Source organism: Loxodonta africana, chromosome 15, assembly GCF_030014295.1.
Source record: "Loxodonta africana isolate mLoxAfr1 chromosome 15, mLoxAfr1.hap2, whole genome shotgun sequence".
Taxonomy (NCBI): domain Eukaryota; kingdom Metazoa; phylum Chordata; class Mammalia; order Proboscidea; family Elephantidae; genus Loxodonta; species Loxodonta africana.
This window is the reverse complement of record NC_087356.1, coordinates 36,252,295-36,265,978: the sequence shown is the minus strand read 5'-3', so window position 1 is coordinate 36,265,978 and position 13,684 is coordinate 36,252,295. Positions and strand designations below refer to the sequence as shown.

General features: G+C 39.6%; 1 protein-coding gene across 6 annotated transcripts in view; it reads right to left on the bottom strand.

The window, feature by feature from the left end:
* The window catches only part of CTNNA2 (catenin alpha 2), a 1,142,650-nt gene that overhangs the window by 60,970 nt on the left and 1,067,996 nt on the right, over window positions 1-13,684 (bottom strand). For all 6 annotated transcript variants that reach the window (XM_023552816.2, XM_010593677.2, XM_003413708.3 and 3 more), the window contains 2 exons: window positions 13,132-13,245; window positions 2,585-2,766 (listed from right to left, as the gene is read on the bottom strand). In XM_023552816.2, the coding sequence (XP_023408584.1) occupies window positions 2,585-2,766; window positions 13,132-13,245 (296 nt within the window). The remainder of the gene's footprint in view (window positions 1-2,584; window positions 2,767-13,131; window positions 13,246-13,684) is intronic.

Genomic DNA, 13,684 nt, shown 5'->3' with positions numbered 1-13,684 from the left:
TGGTGTTGTTTGTATCACCAAGGCCACATTTTCCAACTAGTGGCCCTTCTTCTTTGTTTCTGAGTTTTGCATTCCAGTCACTATTAATTATCAATGCATCTTGATTGCATGTTTAATCAATTTCAAGTGGCAGAAGTTGGGACAGATCTTCAGTTTCTTCATCTTTGGCATTAGTAGTTAGTGCATAAATTTGAATAATAGTCATATTAACTAATCCTGTTTGCAGGTGTGTAGATATTATCCTGTCACTAACAGTGTTGTATTTCAGGGTGGACCTCGAATTGTTCTTTTTGACAATGAATGAGATGCTATTCTTCTTTGTCATTCCCATATGATTGCACAATTCAAAATGGCAAATATCAGTCCATTTCAGCTCACTAATGCCTATGATATCTATCTTCAAGCATTCCATTTCATTTCTGACAACTTCCAATTTTCCTCGATTTATACTTCATACATTCCACATTCTGATTACTAATGGATGTTTGCAGCTGTTTTTTTTTCTCATTTTGAGTAGTGTCACATCAGTAGACAAAGGTCCCAAAAGCTTTACTCCATCCACATTATTAAGGTCAATTCTACTTTGAAGAGGTAGTTCTTTCCCAATCACATTTTGAGTGCCTTCCAACCAGAGGGGCTCATCTTCTGGCACTTTATCAGATGATATTTCACTGCTATCCATAAGGGTATTATTGGCCCATTCTTTTCAGACGTAGATCACCAGGTTTTTCTTCCTAATCTGTCTAAGTCTGGAAGCTCTGCTGAAATCTACCCACCCTGGGTGACTCTGCTGATATTTGAAACACCAGTGGCATAGCTTCCAGATTTATAGCAACACACAAACCACCACAGTGGGCCAAATTGACAGATGAGTGGTGGAGACTGTTCTTAAACACTATTTATTTTTTGTGAAAGAAATCTGTGAAGTAGACAAAGACTAACTTGATGCACAATTTGAACTTCTAATGAATTTGATGACATTTAAAAGTCCCAAAGGTCACTAGTACCCTCATAACACTAAAGTCATTCCACTGAAGTAAAAAACAATTTAAAAATATTTGGAGAAAGGGCCAAGCAATTTCACTAGTACCTATTGTTTAGAGGCAAAGGGTAAAGGGAATGAGACAGAGATGTTGCATATTTTATTAAAACCTATAATCAATTCCAGCCTTTTCTTATGAAACACATTCAGCAGCCATTAAAAAAAAAAAAAAAAACTGTCACCCATAAGGTGAGGTTTTGACATTGTCATATATCTTAAAAAAAAAAAAAAAAAAAAAAACTGAACTCTTTGCCTTGAGGTCAATCCTGACTCATAGCAACCCTGTAGGACAGAGTAGAACTGCTCCACAGAGTTTCCAAGGAGTGGTTGGTGGATTTGAACTGCCGACCTTTTGGTTAGCAGCCAAGCTCTTAACCAATATCCCACCAGGGCTCTGTCATATAGCTTAACATAATTTTAATAACAAATCCCATCTTGAATCACTAAAACATCTTTATGTACATGTTTGTGTGTGTTTGTGTTTTCCAATAAAAATAAAATGTCTACAATCAAGAAATAGTTTACATTCGTATAGTGGCATAATTGACACTTACATTACCTTTGTGGACTTTCCAACTCTCTTGTAAAGCTGGTGGGACAAATGTTGTTTTCCTACTTTGCAAATAAAGGAAGGAGACAAGAAGAGACATGTCCCAAATCACCTGGTGTTCTGACTCAAAATCCAGGGATCTTTTCATTGAGCTTTGCTCCCCCAGGGTTTGCGGTAAGAAAGGCAGAGATGCCACGTCCACTAAAGAAGAGACCAAAACGCAATGGCAGAAACAGCAATGACGCCTGGTGAAGAAAGGCTCCTCACAAAACGTTGACTGGTCTCTTGATTTATTAAAAGTACTGTTCAGAACAAAAAAGAATAAAACTTACACAATTTTTAACTTCCCTGTCAAAATGATGGAATCTCAGGTTGTTGAACCGTATTGTTTGTATGTAAATAGAAAATGTGAGCTGAAATTAATGCTAGATTACTAGTTGGCACTAAAAGGTATTATATACACACATGTACACACATGTGTATTATATACACACATATATATTCTTCCAAAGGGAGGTTAACAAATCTTCCACCTTATCTTAAAATAATATTTAAGCATATTACGCAAGAGCATAAGCCAAAGATCAGTCATTCCTCCCCTGGGATTTGGTTTTATGACTGACTTAGGATCCATAAATAAAACAATCATGATTAGAAAAATAACTCAAACATAGCAACGATCATGAGGATGGCACATTATAGGGCATTGTCTCGTTCTGTTATACATAAGGTTGCCATGAGTGGGAGTTGACTCGACAGCAACTAATAAGAACAACAATAACAATTATAAAAATGGACCTGTCCTCTTTACGAACAAGACCTACCTTCTGGGTAGTAGATCCAGACCTACTTACACAAACAAATTTTCTAATACCATCACCTTGCTTCGATGCAGTAGTTTCATTTTCCAGCATACTTTCACATGCTAACATACTCTACTACACTTGTGGGCTTAAAGAGAAAAGCTTCAGCTCCATGTTGCTGGGCCTCACCTGGTGAAGTCCGTCATCTCCATCATGATCATGCACATCTGCTTGGCCAATACAATGATATCATTGCCACTGTCATCCCATTTAGCCACTTCAGCATCCAGCTTGCTTTTCTCTTGGTGGAAGATCTCCACCTGCTCAGCTATCTTTGCCTTCTCCTCCTGGGGTAGTTGCGCCATGATGGCCTGTGTGGGTTATAGACAAAGTGTCACTAATGGTGACAAAGGAACGTCAGGCTGTAGGCTTACTCAGCCCCTGTGGACAGCAAAGCCTGTCATGGACAAGGGTTATGGTTTCCCTGCCATTCTGGGAAATACATCTTCTCCATTCTAGGAACTGCCAAAAGTAGTCTGGTGAAGTCCCCAAATTCCTCCTTCCCCTGCTCCCACATATGAAAACCACAGAGAGATCCAAAGGTGTGCACACAACGACAGTAACAGAACTTCTCTGTCACTTCGATGACATATGTTTGTTCAAAAGAATCTATTCTTGACAATTTTTATATTTGGTCTCTGCAGACTTTTACCAGATGAAAGAATGCACGTCTTTCAACACTGAAATCTGTTCAGAGAAGGGAAAAAAGAAAAAAAGGCCTTCTGTCACCGGGAAAGAGAGGGATTTTAAGCATTATCTGAGCATCCAAGTGAGGTGGTGCAGCCAGACTTTCTATGAGTGTGTATAAAGGAGTCCACAGTTTGATGCCAAACAAGAATTCCATACCCAGGCATTTGCAGGGATGGTTTGCCTATTCCCAGCCCTCCTCCCCTTCTCCCTAGAAATGCTGGGGTGACTATGACTCCCTCTTGTGAAGGCAGGGGAAATGTGGAGCAAAAGTTGATTTTCAAGAATTGCCAGGTAAGGGGAAGTAGAAAAAGGGGAACTATTTGTTAAAAACCATTTATGTATCTGGCCCTGAGTGAAACATTTGACCTCACCTCATTGCATCCTCACAGATCCTATACGACCTGCTTCAGGGACAAGAGTAGGTATGATAGTTACTTCAGCATTACCATCTCCTTTGTTCTGGGATCTAAGCATTCTCCAGAAGGGAGACCCAGAGAACAAGTAAAATAACACAAGACAGCTGCTTCCTGAATTGTAAAACTCCTTCTAATGTGCACGCATTGTTTAGGGTGGCAACTGAGGTCTAATAGGAGTGTTAGTGGACGTGAGGTCAGCAACACTGGGCTGGACCAGGTTCTGTCACTGACATGGGTTAAGGCCTCATCACTACATGGATCAGATCAATTTTTTTTTTTCAGCTAGCTAAGACTATAGTAAATGGGCCAGTAAATGCAAAAGTGTTGTTCAAACTAAATGAAAGTAAACATGCGTGGAATTATCGTTAATATTATATGATTATCATTGCTGCCTTTAATTTTACTTTCTACCTACCCTCTAGTTTATTTCTTAGTTGCCACTAATGGAGAAGGGATAGAATCAGAGTTGATGTAACTTTTTATAAAAGAACATTGATGCAATTCCTTATATACAAGCATGTATGTTGAGTACTGTGATAAAAACTTTACTTATGTCATATAATTTCATATATTCAGTAATCGTACAATTTTATTAATATGTATACTGAGGCCCAGAGAAATTACTTATATCCCCAATGTTACACAACTAATAAGCTGTATAAATCGGATTCAAACCCAGGTCTGTTAAAATCATTCTTAGCCATTGTACACGGCTGGATCAGCTGGACCAACATGCACAGCCATGCAGGTGAAGCACTGCACAATGGTCCCTGTTCCAATGTGGCAAGAGCTGCTGGAATCCTAAGTGCTGACCACCAGGCTATGCATCCTGGTGATGGGGCTTCATCTGCCTAGAAAAAGGGGGCTCTTTGTCTGATTTGCAAAATGCTGTTTTTGATTGAACAGCTGCCCAGAGACTACATCTTCTTACCAGTAGATAGCCATGCTCATGTGCATATGTATGATGGTAGATGGAATATGAGTGGCTATATATGGGCACACACATATGCATGTATCTATTTAAAAAAAAAACCAAACTCGTGGCCGTCAAGTCAATTCCGACTCATAGCGACCCTATAGGACAGGATAGAACTGCCCCATAGAGTTTCCAAGGAGCACCTGGTAGATTCAAACTGCTGACCCTTTGGTCAGCAGCTGTAGCACTTAACCACTACGGCACCAGGGTTTCCATGTATCCATAGATACATACGCATACAGACATTTATACATTACAATATATTTTAAAAAGTCAAACTGGTACAAATACTACAGTTAATGTATTTAAAATACTACACTTTGAAAAGGATTTCAAAAGTATTTTTAAAACACTATTTAGAAATGTGCTTCATATATAAAAGACCATTATAAACTCAAATTTGCAACATTGTGTTAATAAAAAGGCAGCCATCCTACTGCACATTAAATACGTTTGGATTTGCAGAAATTAAATAGGTACTTACTCCTCTGATAACCTAATGCTGTCCTGGAGTTGTTTGCCCTTCTCATGCAGAAGAGCTAGTTGTGATTTACTTAGTCCTGGCAGGGCAGAAACCAGCATGATTTAAAGTTTGCTACACTGTGAAAGAATCTTAAAACTACCCAGCCAACCTCCAGAATTCCAGTTCCCGGGGGAAAGCAATGCAACTTTTACCACCCCAAAGGGTTAACTCATGCGTTGAAGGGCGTATACTTCTCTGGCAACTATAAAAAAACCAAAACTCGTCCATCGAGTCGATTCCAACTCACAGCAACCCTATAGAACAGAGTAGAACTGCCCCATAGGGTTTCCAACGAGCATCTGGTGAATTTGAACTGCCAGCCTTTTGCTTAGCAGCTGTAGCACTTTACAACTACGCCACCAGGGTTTCCCTGTCAACTACAGCACTTGAAGTTTCATTGTACAATTTAGCATTTGAGTATCAACTGCCTTGCTCTAATCTCTACATAATTCCTGTAAATGTCCTACCTCTGACTCCTCTAGGAGCTTCCTTGGGGTAGATGTCTCAGCATCCTGCACAGCAGAAGCCCGATACATATGTTTAGACTGACTGCTTAAAACACTTTTCTACTCACTGCATCAATACAGTTCCAGAGAAGTTACCGGAACTGACATTTTCTAAAAACACGATTCTGAAAAAAGCTGGCTCCTTCAAAGCAGATTTGCAAAGGAAGATGCAATTTTGACTTAGGGGGTGACTGGCCTGCATAATGCACTTAATGGTGTGTGACTTCGGTGCGAGTGTCCTTCCATTTTTGCTCCTGCTTATGTCGCTAGTGATGAGCAGAGCCATTTCCTAAATATTCTTAAAATGCTCTTGGCTTTTAAAAATTCATAATTGACCTTTTCTGGAACTGGAATTTAAAAAAAGGTTATCTATAAACAGTAGATCACAAACTGCAAAATTTGCAAATTAATCAAATTAAAATTCAACACATGAATTTTAATTAGGTCTTATCAATGTAACTCAGCAGTTTGAAATGTTAACACATTAAAGCCATTCTAGCTAGGAAAGAGACCAGTCACATTCAAATCAAACCAAATCCAAAAATCATAACATGGAATTATTCATTCCCTCAAACTAAGGAAACGGGAGAATAATAATTTTCATGGACAAAAGGAAATGGGAGAAATCAGCTTTCTGTTTGTGTGATCTGATCACCAGGGGCAGTCTGAGGGTTACTGCTTCTTTTATTCACAGTAGCAAAGCACAGCAATCCAGATTGTTGGTCTGCCTGATCTGGGGCCCCATGTCTGGAGGTAACAGAGACTTGAATCCATAAGGATTCCTACCACCCCATCCCAGACTCCTAGACTTTTCTCTGAGTAGCTAAACCATTTTGGGGATTAATTTTCTAAATTCTACCTATTAAGTTCAAGCTGAAACTGAAGAAAATCAGAGCAAGTCCACGATAGCCAAAATATGACCTTCAGTATATCCCACCTGAATTTAGAGACCATCTGAAGAATAGATTTGAAGCACTGAACACTAGTGACCGAAGACTAGACGAGTTGTGGAATGACATCAGTGACATCATCCATGAAGAAAGCAAGAGGTCACTGAAAAGACTGGAAAGAAAGAAAAGACCAAGATGGATGTCAGAGGAGACTCTGAAACTTGCTCTCAAATGTCAAGCAGCTAAAGCAAAAGGAAGAATTGATGAAGTAAAAGAACTGAACAGAAGATTTCAAAGGGTGGCTCGAGAAGACAAAGTAAAGTATTATAACGACATGTGCAAAGAGCTGGAGATGGAAAACCAAAAGGGAAGAACACAATCAGTGTTTCTCAAACTGAAAGAACTGAGGAAAAAATTCAAGCCTCGAGTTGCAATAGTGAAGGATTCCATGGGCAAAATATTAAAAGATGCAGGAAGCATCAAAAGAAGATGGAAGGAACACACAGAGTCATTATACCAAAAAGAATTAGTCGATGTTCAACCATTTCAAGAGGTGGCAGATGATCAGGAACCGATGGTACTGAAGGAAGAATTCCAAGCTGCTCTGAAGGCATTGGCAAAAAACAAGGCTCCAGGAATTGATGGAATATCAATTGAGATGTTTCAACAAACATATGCAGCACTGGAGGTGCTCACTCATCTATGCCAAGAAATATGGAAGACAGCTTCCTGGCCAACTGACTGGAAGAGTTCCATATTTATGCCTATTCCCAAGAAAGTGATCCAACCGAATGTGGAAATTATAGAACAATATCATTAGTATCACACGCAAGCAAAATTCTGCTGAAGATCATTCAAAATGGCTGCAGCAGTATATCAACAGGGAACTGCCAGAAATTCAGGCCAGTTTCAGAAGAGGACTTTCCGAAGAGGACATGGAGCCAGGGATATCATTGCTGATGTCAGGTGGATCCTGGCTAAAAGCAGAGAATACCAGAAGGATGTTTACCTGTGTTTTATTGATTACGCAAAGGCATTCAAATGTGTGGATCATAACAAATTATGGATAACATTGCTAAAAATGGGAACTCCAGAACACTTAATTGTGCTCATGACGAACCTTTCCACAGATCAAGAGGCAGTTGTTCGGACAGAACAAGGGGATACTGATTGGTTTAAAGTCGGCAAAGGTGTGCGTCAGGGTTGTATTCTTTTACCATACCTCTTCAATCTGTATGCTGAGCAAATAATACGAGAAGCTGGACTATATGAAGAAAAATGGGGAATCAGGATTGGAGGAAGACTCATTAACAACCTGCGTTATGCAGATGACACAACCTCACTTGCTGAAAGTGAAAAGGACTTGAAGCACGAAGATCAAAGACCACAGCCTTCGGTATGGATTGCACCTCAACATGAGGAAAACAAAAATCCTCACAGATGGACCAATGAGCAACATCATGATAAATGGAGAAAAGATTTAAGTTGTCAAGGATTTCATTTTACTTGGATCCACAATCAACAGCCATGGAGGCAGCAGGCAAGAAATCAAAAGATGCATTGCATTGGGTAAATCTGCTGCAAAGGACCTCTTCAAAGTGTTGAAGAGCAAAGATGTCACCCTGATGACTAAGGTGTGCCTGACCCAAGCTATAGTATTTTCAATCACATCATATGCATGTGAAAGCTGGACAAGGAAGACCAAAGAAGAATTTATGCCTTTGAATTGTGGTGTTGGTGAAGAATATTGAATATACCATGAACCGCCAAAACAACGGACAAATCTGTCTTAGAAGAAGTACAGCCAGAATGCTCCTTAGAGGCAAGGATGGAGAGACTGCATCTTACGTACTTTGGACATGTTGTCAGGAGAGATCAGTCCCTGGAGAAGGACATCATGCTTGGCAGAGTACAGGGTCAGCGGAAAATAGGAAGACCCTTAAGGAGGTGGATTGATACAGTGGCTGCAACAATGAGCTCAAGCATAACAACGATTGTAAGGATGGCTCAGGACTGGGCAACGTTTCGTTCTGTTGTGCATAGGGTCACTATGAGTCGGAACTTACTTGACGACACCTAACAACAACAATAACACCTATTAAAAAAATGTGCAAATCACTGATACAAACCAAGAATCACTCATATAGCTCAGAACCTTTTCTTCAACCTAAATCACGAGGGGCTTTCCATGTGATTATTTTTCCAATATCAAGAAGAATAATGACTTTGGAAGTCTCTGGACCCCAAAGTGACAAGTGTGGGTATCTTAAAGGTAGAGCAAGTGCCTGACATTAAGGCTTCTAGTACAAGAATCTTTATAAGTAATGACTAAAGGGGCTAAAAGTCAAACTGCCCCTTTCTACCTCCTCGGTTTTGAGGCTAGATAATAAATATAAGTAGTTAAGGAGTGGATACTTTGAATCTTACCAATTTCAGGCTGTGAAGTGAGTTGGAAAATGGAGGTAAATTGTCCCGTTAATTCAAGTAAAACTCTCATTATTGCTTAAATTATTCTGTTCTTTCAGGTTAAATTATTTGGCTGGCCTTCTAATGGACGACTACCTCAAGCTACAATCAGCATCATCTTCATGACTAACTTAACAATCATTACAAAGTTATGTGAAAATCCTTGTGATGATGGTTTAATATACTTTACCATGCAGTTCTAATGACAGTATGTGTTAGAATACTGTGTATTCCTCTTCTATATACAATGAGATAAGGCTTGGTGAGGTTAAGAATGTTGCCCCAAGGCTACACAGCGTGGCAGAGCCTATATTTAAAATCGGGTCTGTGTGACTCCAAATTACGTATTCTATCACAAGGTTAAACGCCCAAGAGTTGTTGCTGACCAATTTTAACTATGTCAACCTGTGAAGCAACAGTGTTTAAGATGTCATGCCTAGGATCAAAAGTTGTGATCACTTCCACATTTTATCAGTTCACCACCGTCCATTCATTCTCCCTCTCTTCTTTTCCTTCTTTCATTCTTGTTTGAAATGTAGACAAGCAGCAGCAAGGGACACATAAAACAAATAAGAAATTTCAGAATTTGAGAGCAATGTCAGGAGGGCGGGTACTAAAAGCTTTTCTTCTACTTTAACCTTCTTTTAGATCAATTTGCCATTTGCATAGAGGAGGAACTTCTCTGAATGAGAATACAAAACAAGGCTATTAACAGGGGAGGTCTGGCTGCTGGAAAGAGCAGCTACCTCTCTCGTGCCACCTTTTGCCTCCTTCATGATTTTAACCAAGTTAACACAATTCACTGGTCAAAAGTTCGACCATCTGTCACCTCAGCAATTCAAGGCACCCTCTTATTTCCAACTTAACAGCCATATTTCTATGTCTCTGACTAGTCATCATGTAATTAGAGGCTAAAACAGGCTGTCTCAATAACTAATGCTGTCTGCTGCAAGTTAATCACATAGATCACATGATGGACCTCAAAGACAAACCAGTGAGTGCTAGATCGGAATAATATTTTGCTGTATCTTGGACCATATTCATAATTCATGTTGAAAAGTCTTTCAAAAATGACAATAGGGTAAAGAAATAATAGATGATATACATAGGAGTCCTCTGACTTTTGTTTCAACTCACTGTCATTGACTTGGTGTCTAATATAAGTAAGGTGCATGAAATGGAAACACACCAGGACTCTACTCATCATTCTAAAATGCAGGACTAAACAAGATGGTGATTATAAATCAAGATAAGTTTTGTACTGTATGTCTCAGTCTTTGAGAAAACTGTATCTATACTGAGTTTCAGGCAGTCAAATTGATTTTGAATTGAATAATGTTTGGATGAATTACTCAAACTCACCCTTTGTCACTGACATCAAAATGCTGGTTTTACTTAATTTTGAAGATGAACCGACTTGATTGATTGATTATATTGGTGTTAATCCAACACAGCCTCAAAAGACTCTATGCTTAGTGAAATTCCCAAATTTCAACATTTTTAGGGGAATAGAGTCTAAAAAGAGTCTGCAAGGATTTTTCAAATTGGGGTCCCCATACCCCTTTATATACATTTCTACTATCACCAGCATGTGATCAGAAGGAATTTCTCTTCCAAAATACGATAACTATCACAGCCATCCTTGATTGAGCACTTAGTATATGTCAGATATTGCACTGATTATTTTTACAAATATTAAGTGTTAAATCTACAAAAGAACCCTATGGATAAGTCTATTATTCCCATTTTGCAAGTAATGGGACTGAAGCTCAGAGAAATGCTACCTCAAGCATGGGCTTCATCTCACCTTTTACAGTCCCAAACCAGGTCTACCTGAAATCAAAGCCAGTGCATCTTTGATATACTGGCTTTTACCCTCACATTCCTCCTGTCAGTGTGCATCGTTTATACATTCTGGGTCATTTCATTGTTGGGTGAGATTACCAGGACATAAATCAAATGAGAGGAAATAGGTTTTAGGTACAAAGTTTTTCTTGACTCAACATAGGCTTAGTCAGTCTCTTTTGGGTCCTCTTTATGTTAACCTCTGATTGACTGTTTACCACAGAGGTCTTATGCTTAACTAATATTCCTTTATAACACAGCCCTACACACACACATACACACACTCCAATGCCAGGTCAAACATTTCATTCAGTTCTTAAGGCCTCTAACCAAAAAAACAAACCTGTTGTCATTGAGTAGAACTGCCCCATAGGTTTCCAAAGAGCCCCTGGTGGATTTGAACTGCTGACCTTTTGGTTAGCAGCTGTAGCTCTTAACTACTATGCCACCAGGGTTTCCTTAAGGTCTCTGGGGACCCTAAAAAGCCCCTCCTTGTAACTACTCCAACTTCACTCCAGTGGTTTCCCTCAACTCTGCCACAAAATTAAAGAGAAGTGGGCTCTTTTTTCTATGAAAAAAAAAAAAAAACCTGTGTATTTCTCTTAGTTGCTTCACTTTTTCTACCTCCAGAAACTTAAAGCTCATAAGTTCTTTCACCATTCTTACTCTATAACTTTCCAGAGTTTCCCAATGCCCATCCTAAATTACCACCTGTTCTTCAGCCTTATGCTTCCTATTCATTGTGTTTTCTTAAATAAACATGGAGCATTAGAAGGTCTAATTCTCACTTATACTACGCTTTGATAGTTCTTACAACAAGGAAACAGCCTTTAAAGGGAAGAGAAACCCATCATCTTTTGGAATATCCAGGGATTTCAACTCCTGCCACCTGTCTTGATTATCTTTATTTCTCCTCCAGGAGGCACATTAATCTGATTGCTTAGGTTACAGAATTATCTTCGACCACTTGTGCTGGTGGACAGCATCACAGAGCATTCAAATGTTAAGCAGAGCTTGTGCTCTCACTGATGTGTCCTGCTCCATGACTTAAGCTAACACACTTCTAGTATGTGTCTGTCTTAGTTATCTAATACTGCTATTACAGAAATACCACTAGTGTATGGTTTTAATAAAGAGAAATTGATTCTCTCACGGTCTACAAAGGTAGAAGTCCAAATTCCGGGGGTCGGCTCCAGGAGAAGCCTCTCTCTCTCTCTGTTGGCTCTTGAGAAAGGTCCTTGTCATCAATCTTCCATTGGTCTAGGAGCTTCTCAGCGCAGGGACCCCTGGGTCCTAAGGACGCACTATGCTCCTGGTGCTTCTTTCTTGTTGGTATGAGGTCCCCCGTCTCTCTGCTCCCTTCTCTCTTTTATATCTCAAAAGAGATTGGCTTAAGACACTATCTAATCTTGTAGATCTCATTAATATAACTGCCACAAATCCATCTCATTAACATCATAGCGATAGGATTTACAACACATAGGGATATCACATCAGATGACAAAATGGTAGACAATGATACAACACTGGACAGCATGACCTAGCCAAATTGACAGATATTTGGGGGGGACACAATTATCTATCTTGCAGGAGGTGCACTAATCTGATTGGTTAAGTTCCAGGATTATCTCTGACCATTTGTGCTGGTGAACAGCATCACAGAGCATCCAAATGTCAGGCAGAGCTGATGCTCTCACTGATGCTTCCTGCTTCGTGACTTAAGCTAACACTTTTCTAGTATGTGTCTCTATAATTCCTTGCTCTATCACATGCAGACAGATCTAGGGCTTCTGCTATGGCCACAGGTAGGTATGAGGAGCAAAAAAAAAAAGAAGAAAATGTGTCCTCTCTTCTCTGATGGTCTTAAACCAACAACATAAGAGGCAGTCCTGTTTATCAGAGGTATGAAGTAATAGCTCTGCCAGTAATAAAGTACTACTCTGAGACCTCATTTGTCAGTGCATCTTGTGTTGTTAAAAAGCTTGGAGAATTAAACTAGAAAAATTGTGGCTGTGCCAATGCAAGATTTTGGCATTCTTGGGCCTGCCGGCCAGTTAACCATCCAGTCATAATCCTCAACCCCCATCAAAACCCATCATACACACCGTGTTTGGTTTGGTGTAACTGCTATGTTTCAAGTGATGGAGAAAGAGGGAAGCTGGATGGAATCAGGAACAGTGGTGGTTATTTCAATCGTGTACGATGTGACATGCTATAAAAAACTCTAGATGAGAGCAGAGATTTCTGAAACATGAATCTCTGGGTCTCAAGCCCATGGAATTCAGAAGAATTTCTCTAACTCTCCAGTCATTTTGATGAATGTAGCCCCTGTGCACCAAGCCAAAACCCTGGGTGTCCACTTACCCGTGCACTCTGCCCTGCAATGAGCTGGTCATCTTCAGTCTGGACACTTGTTCGGCTGCGTACATCATAATCTTCCTGTTCGAAGTCAGAATCGTCCTCTAGTTCTTCTGGTGTCTAAAGATAAGGAAGAAAAGAGAAAAACAGGCATAATTCCAAATGATAGCCTTCACCACATCCATGTACTTCTTTATCACAAAGGCTAAACAGCCCCCAGAAAGCAGTGCATAAAGTCTTAAATATAGGCTTGGTTATGTGGGTGGGTATTGGCTGGAATGGAGTCAGAAAAATCGAAATACTCTAACTTATCTTAAAAAAAAAAATCATTTGTTCCTATAGATGCAGCAAGGCTAAGTTTAACTCTTGATGTAACATGCTTTCCAATTTCAAGAAAAAGCCCGTATTATTTACACACATGCAAGCATACGGTAAGATAGAAAATAAACCATCACCAACAAAATCTATACCCATAATTCTTCCATAATGTCTCTCCTGCTTTATTCCATCTCTTTTTCAGTCTTAATAAGCAAACTGATTGACCACCTCCAGGCCAGTG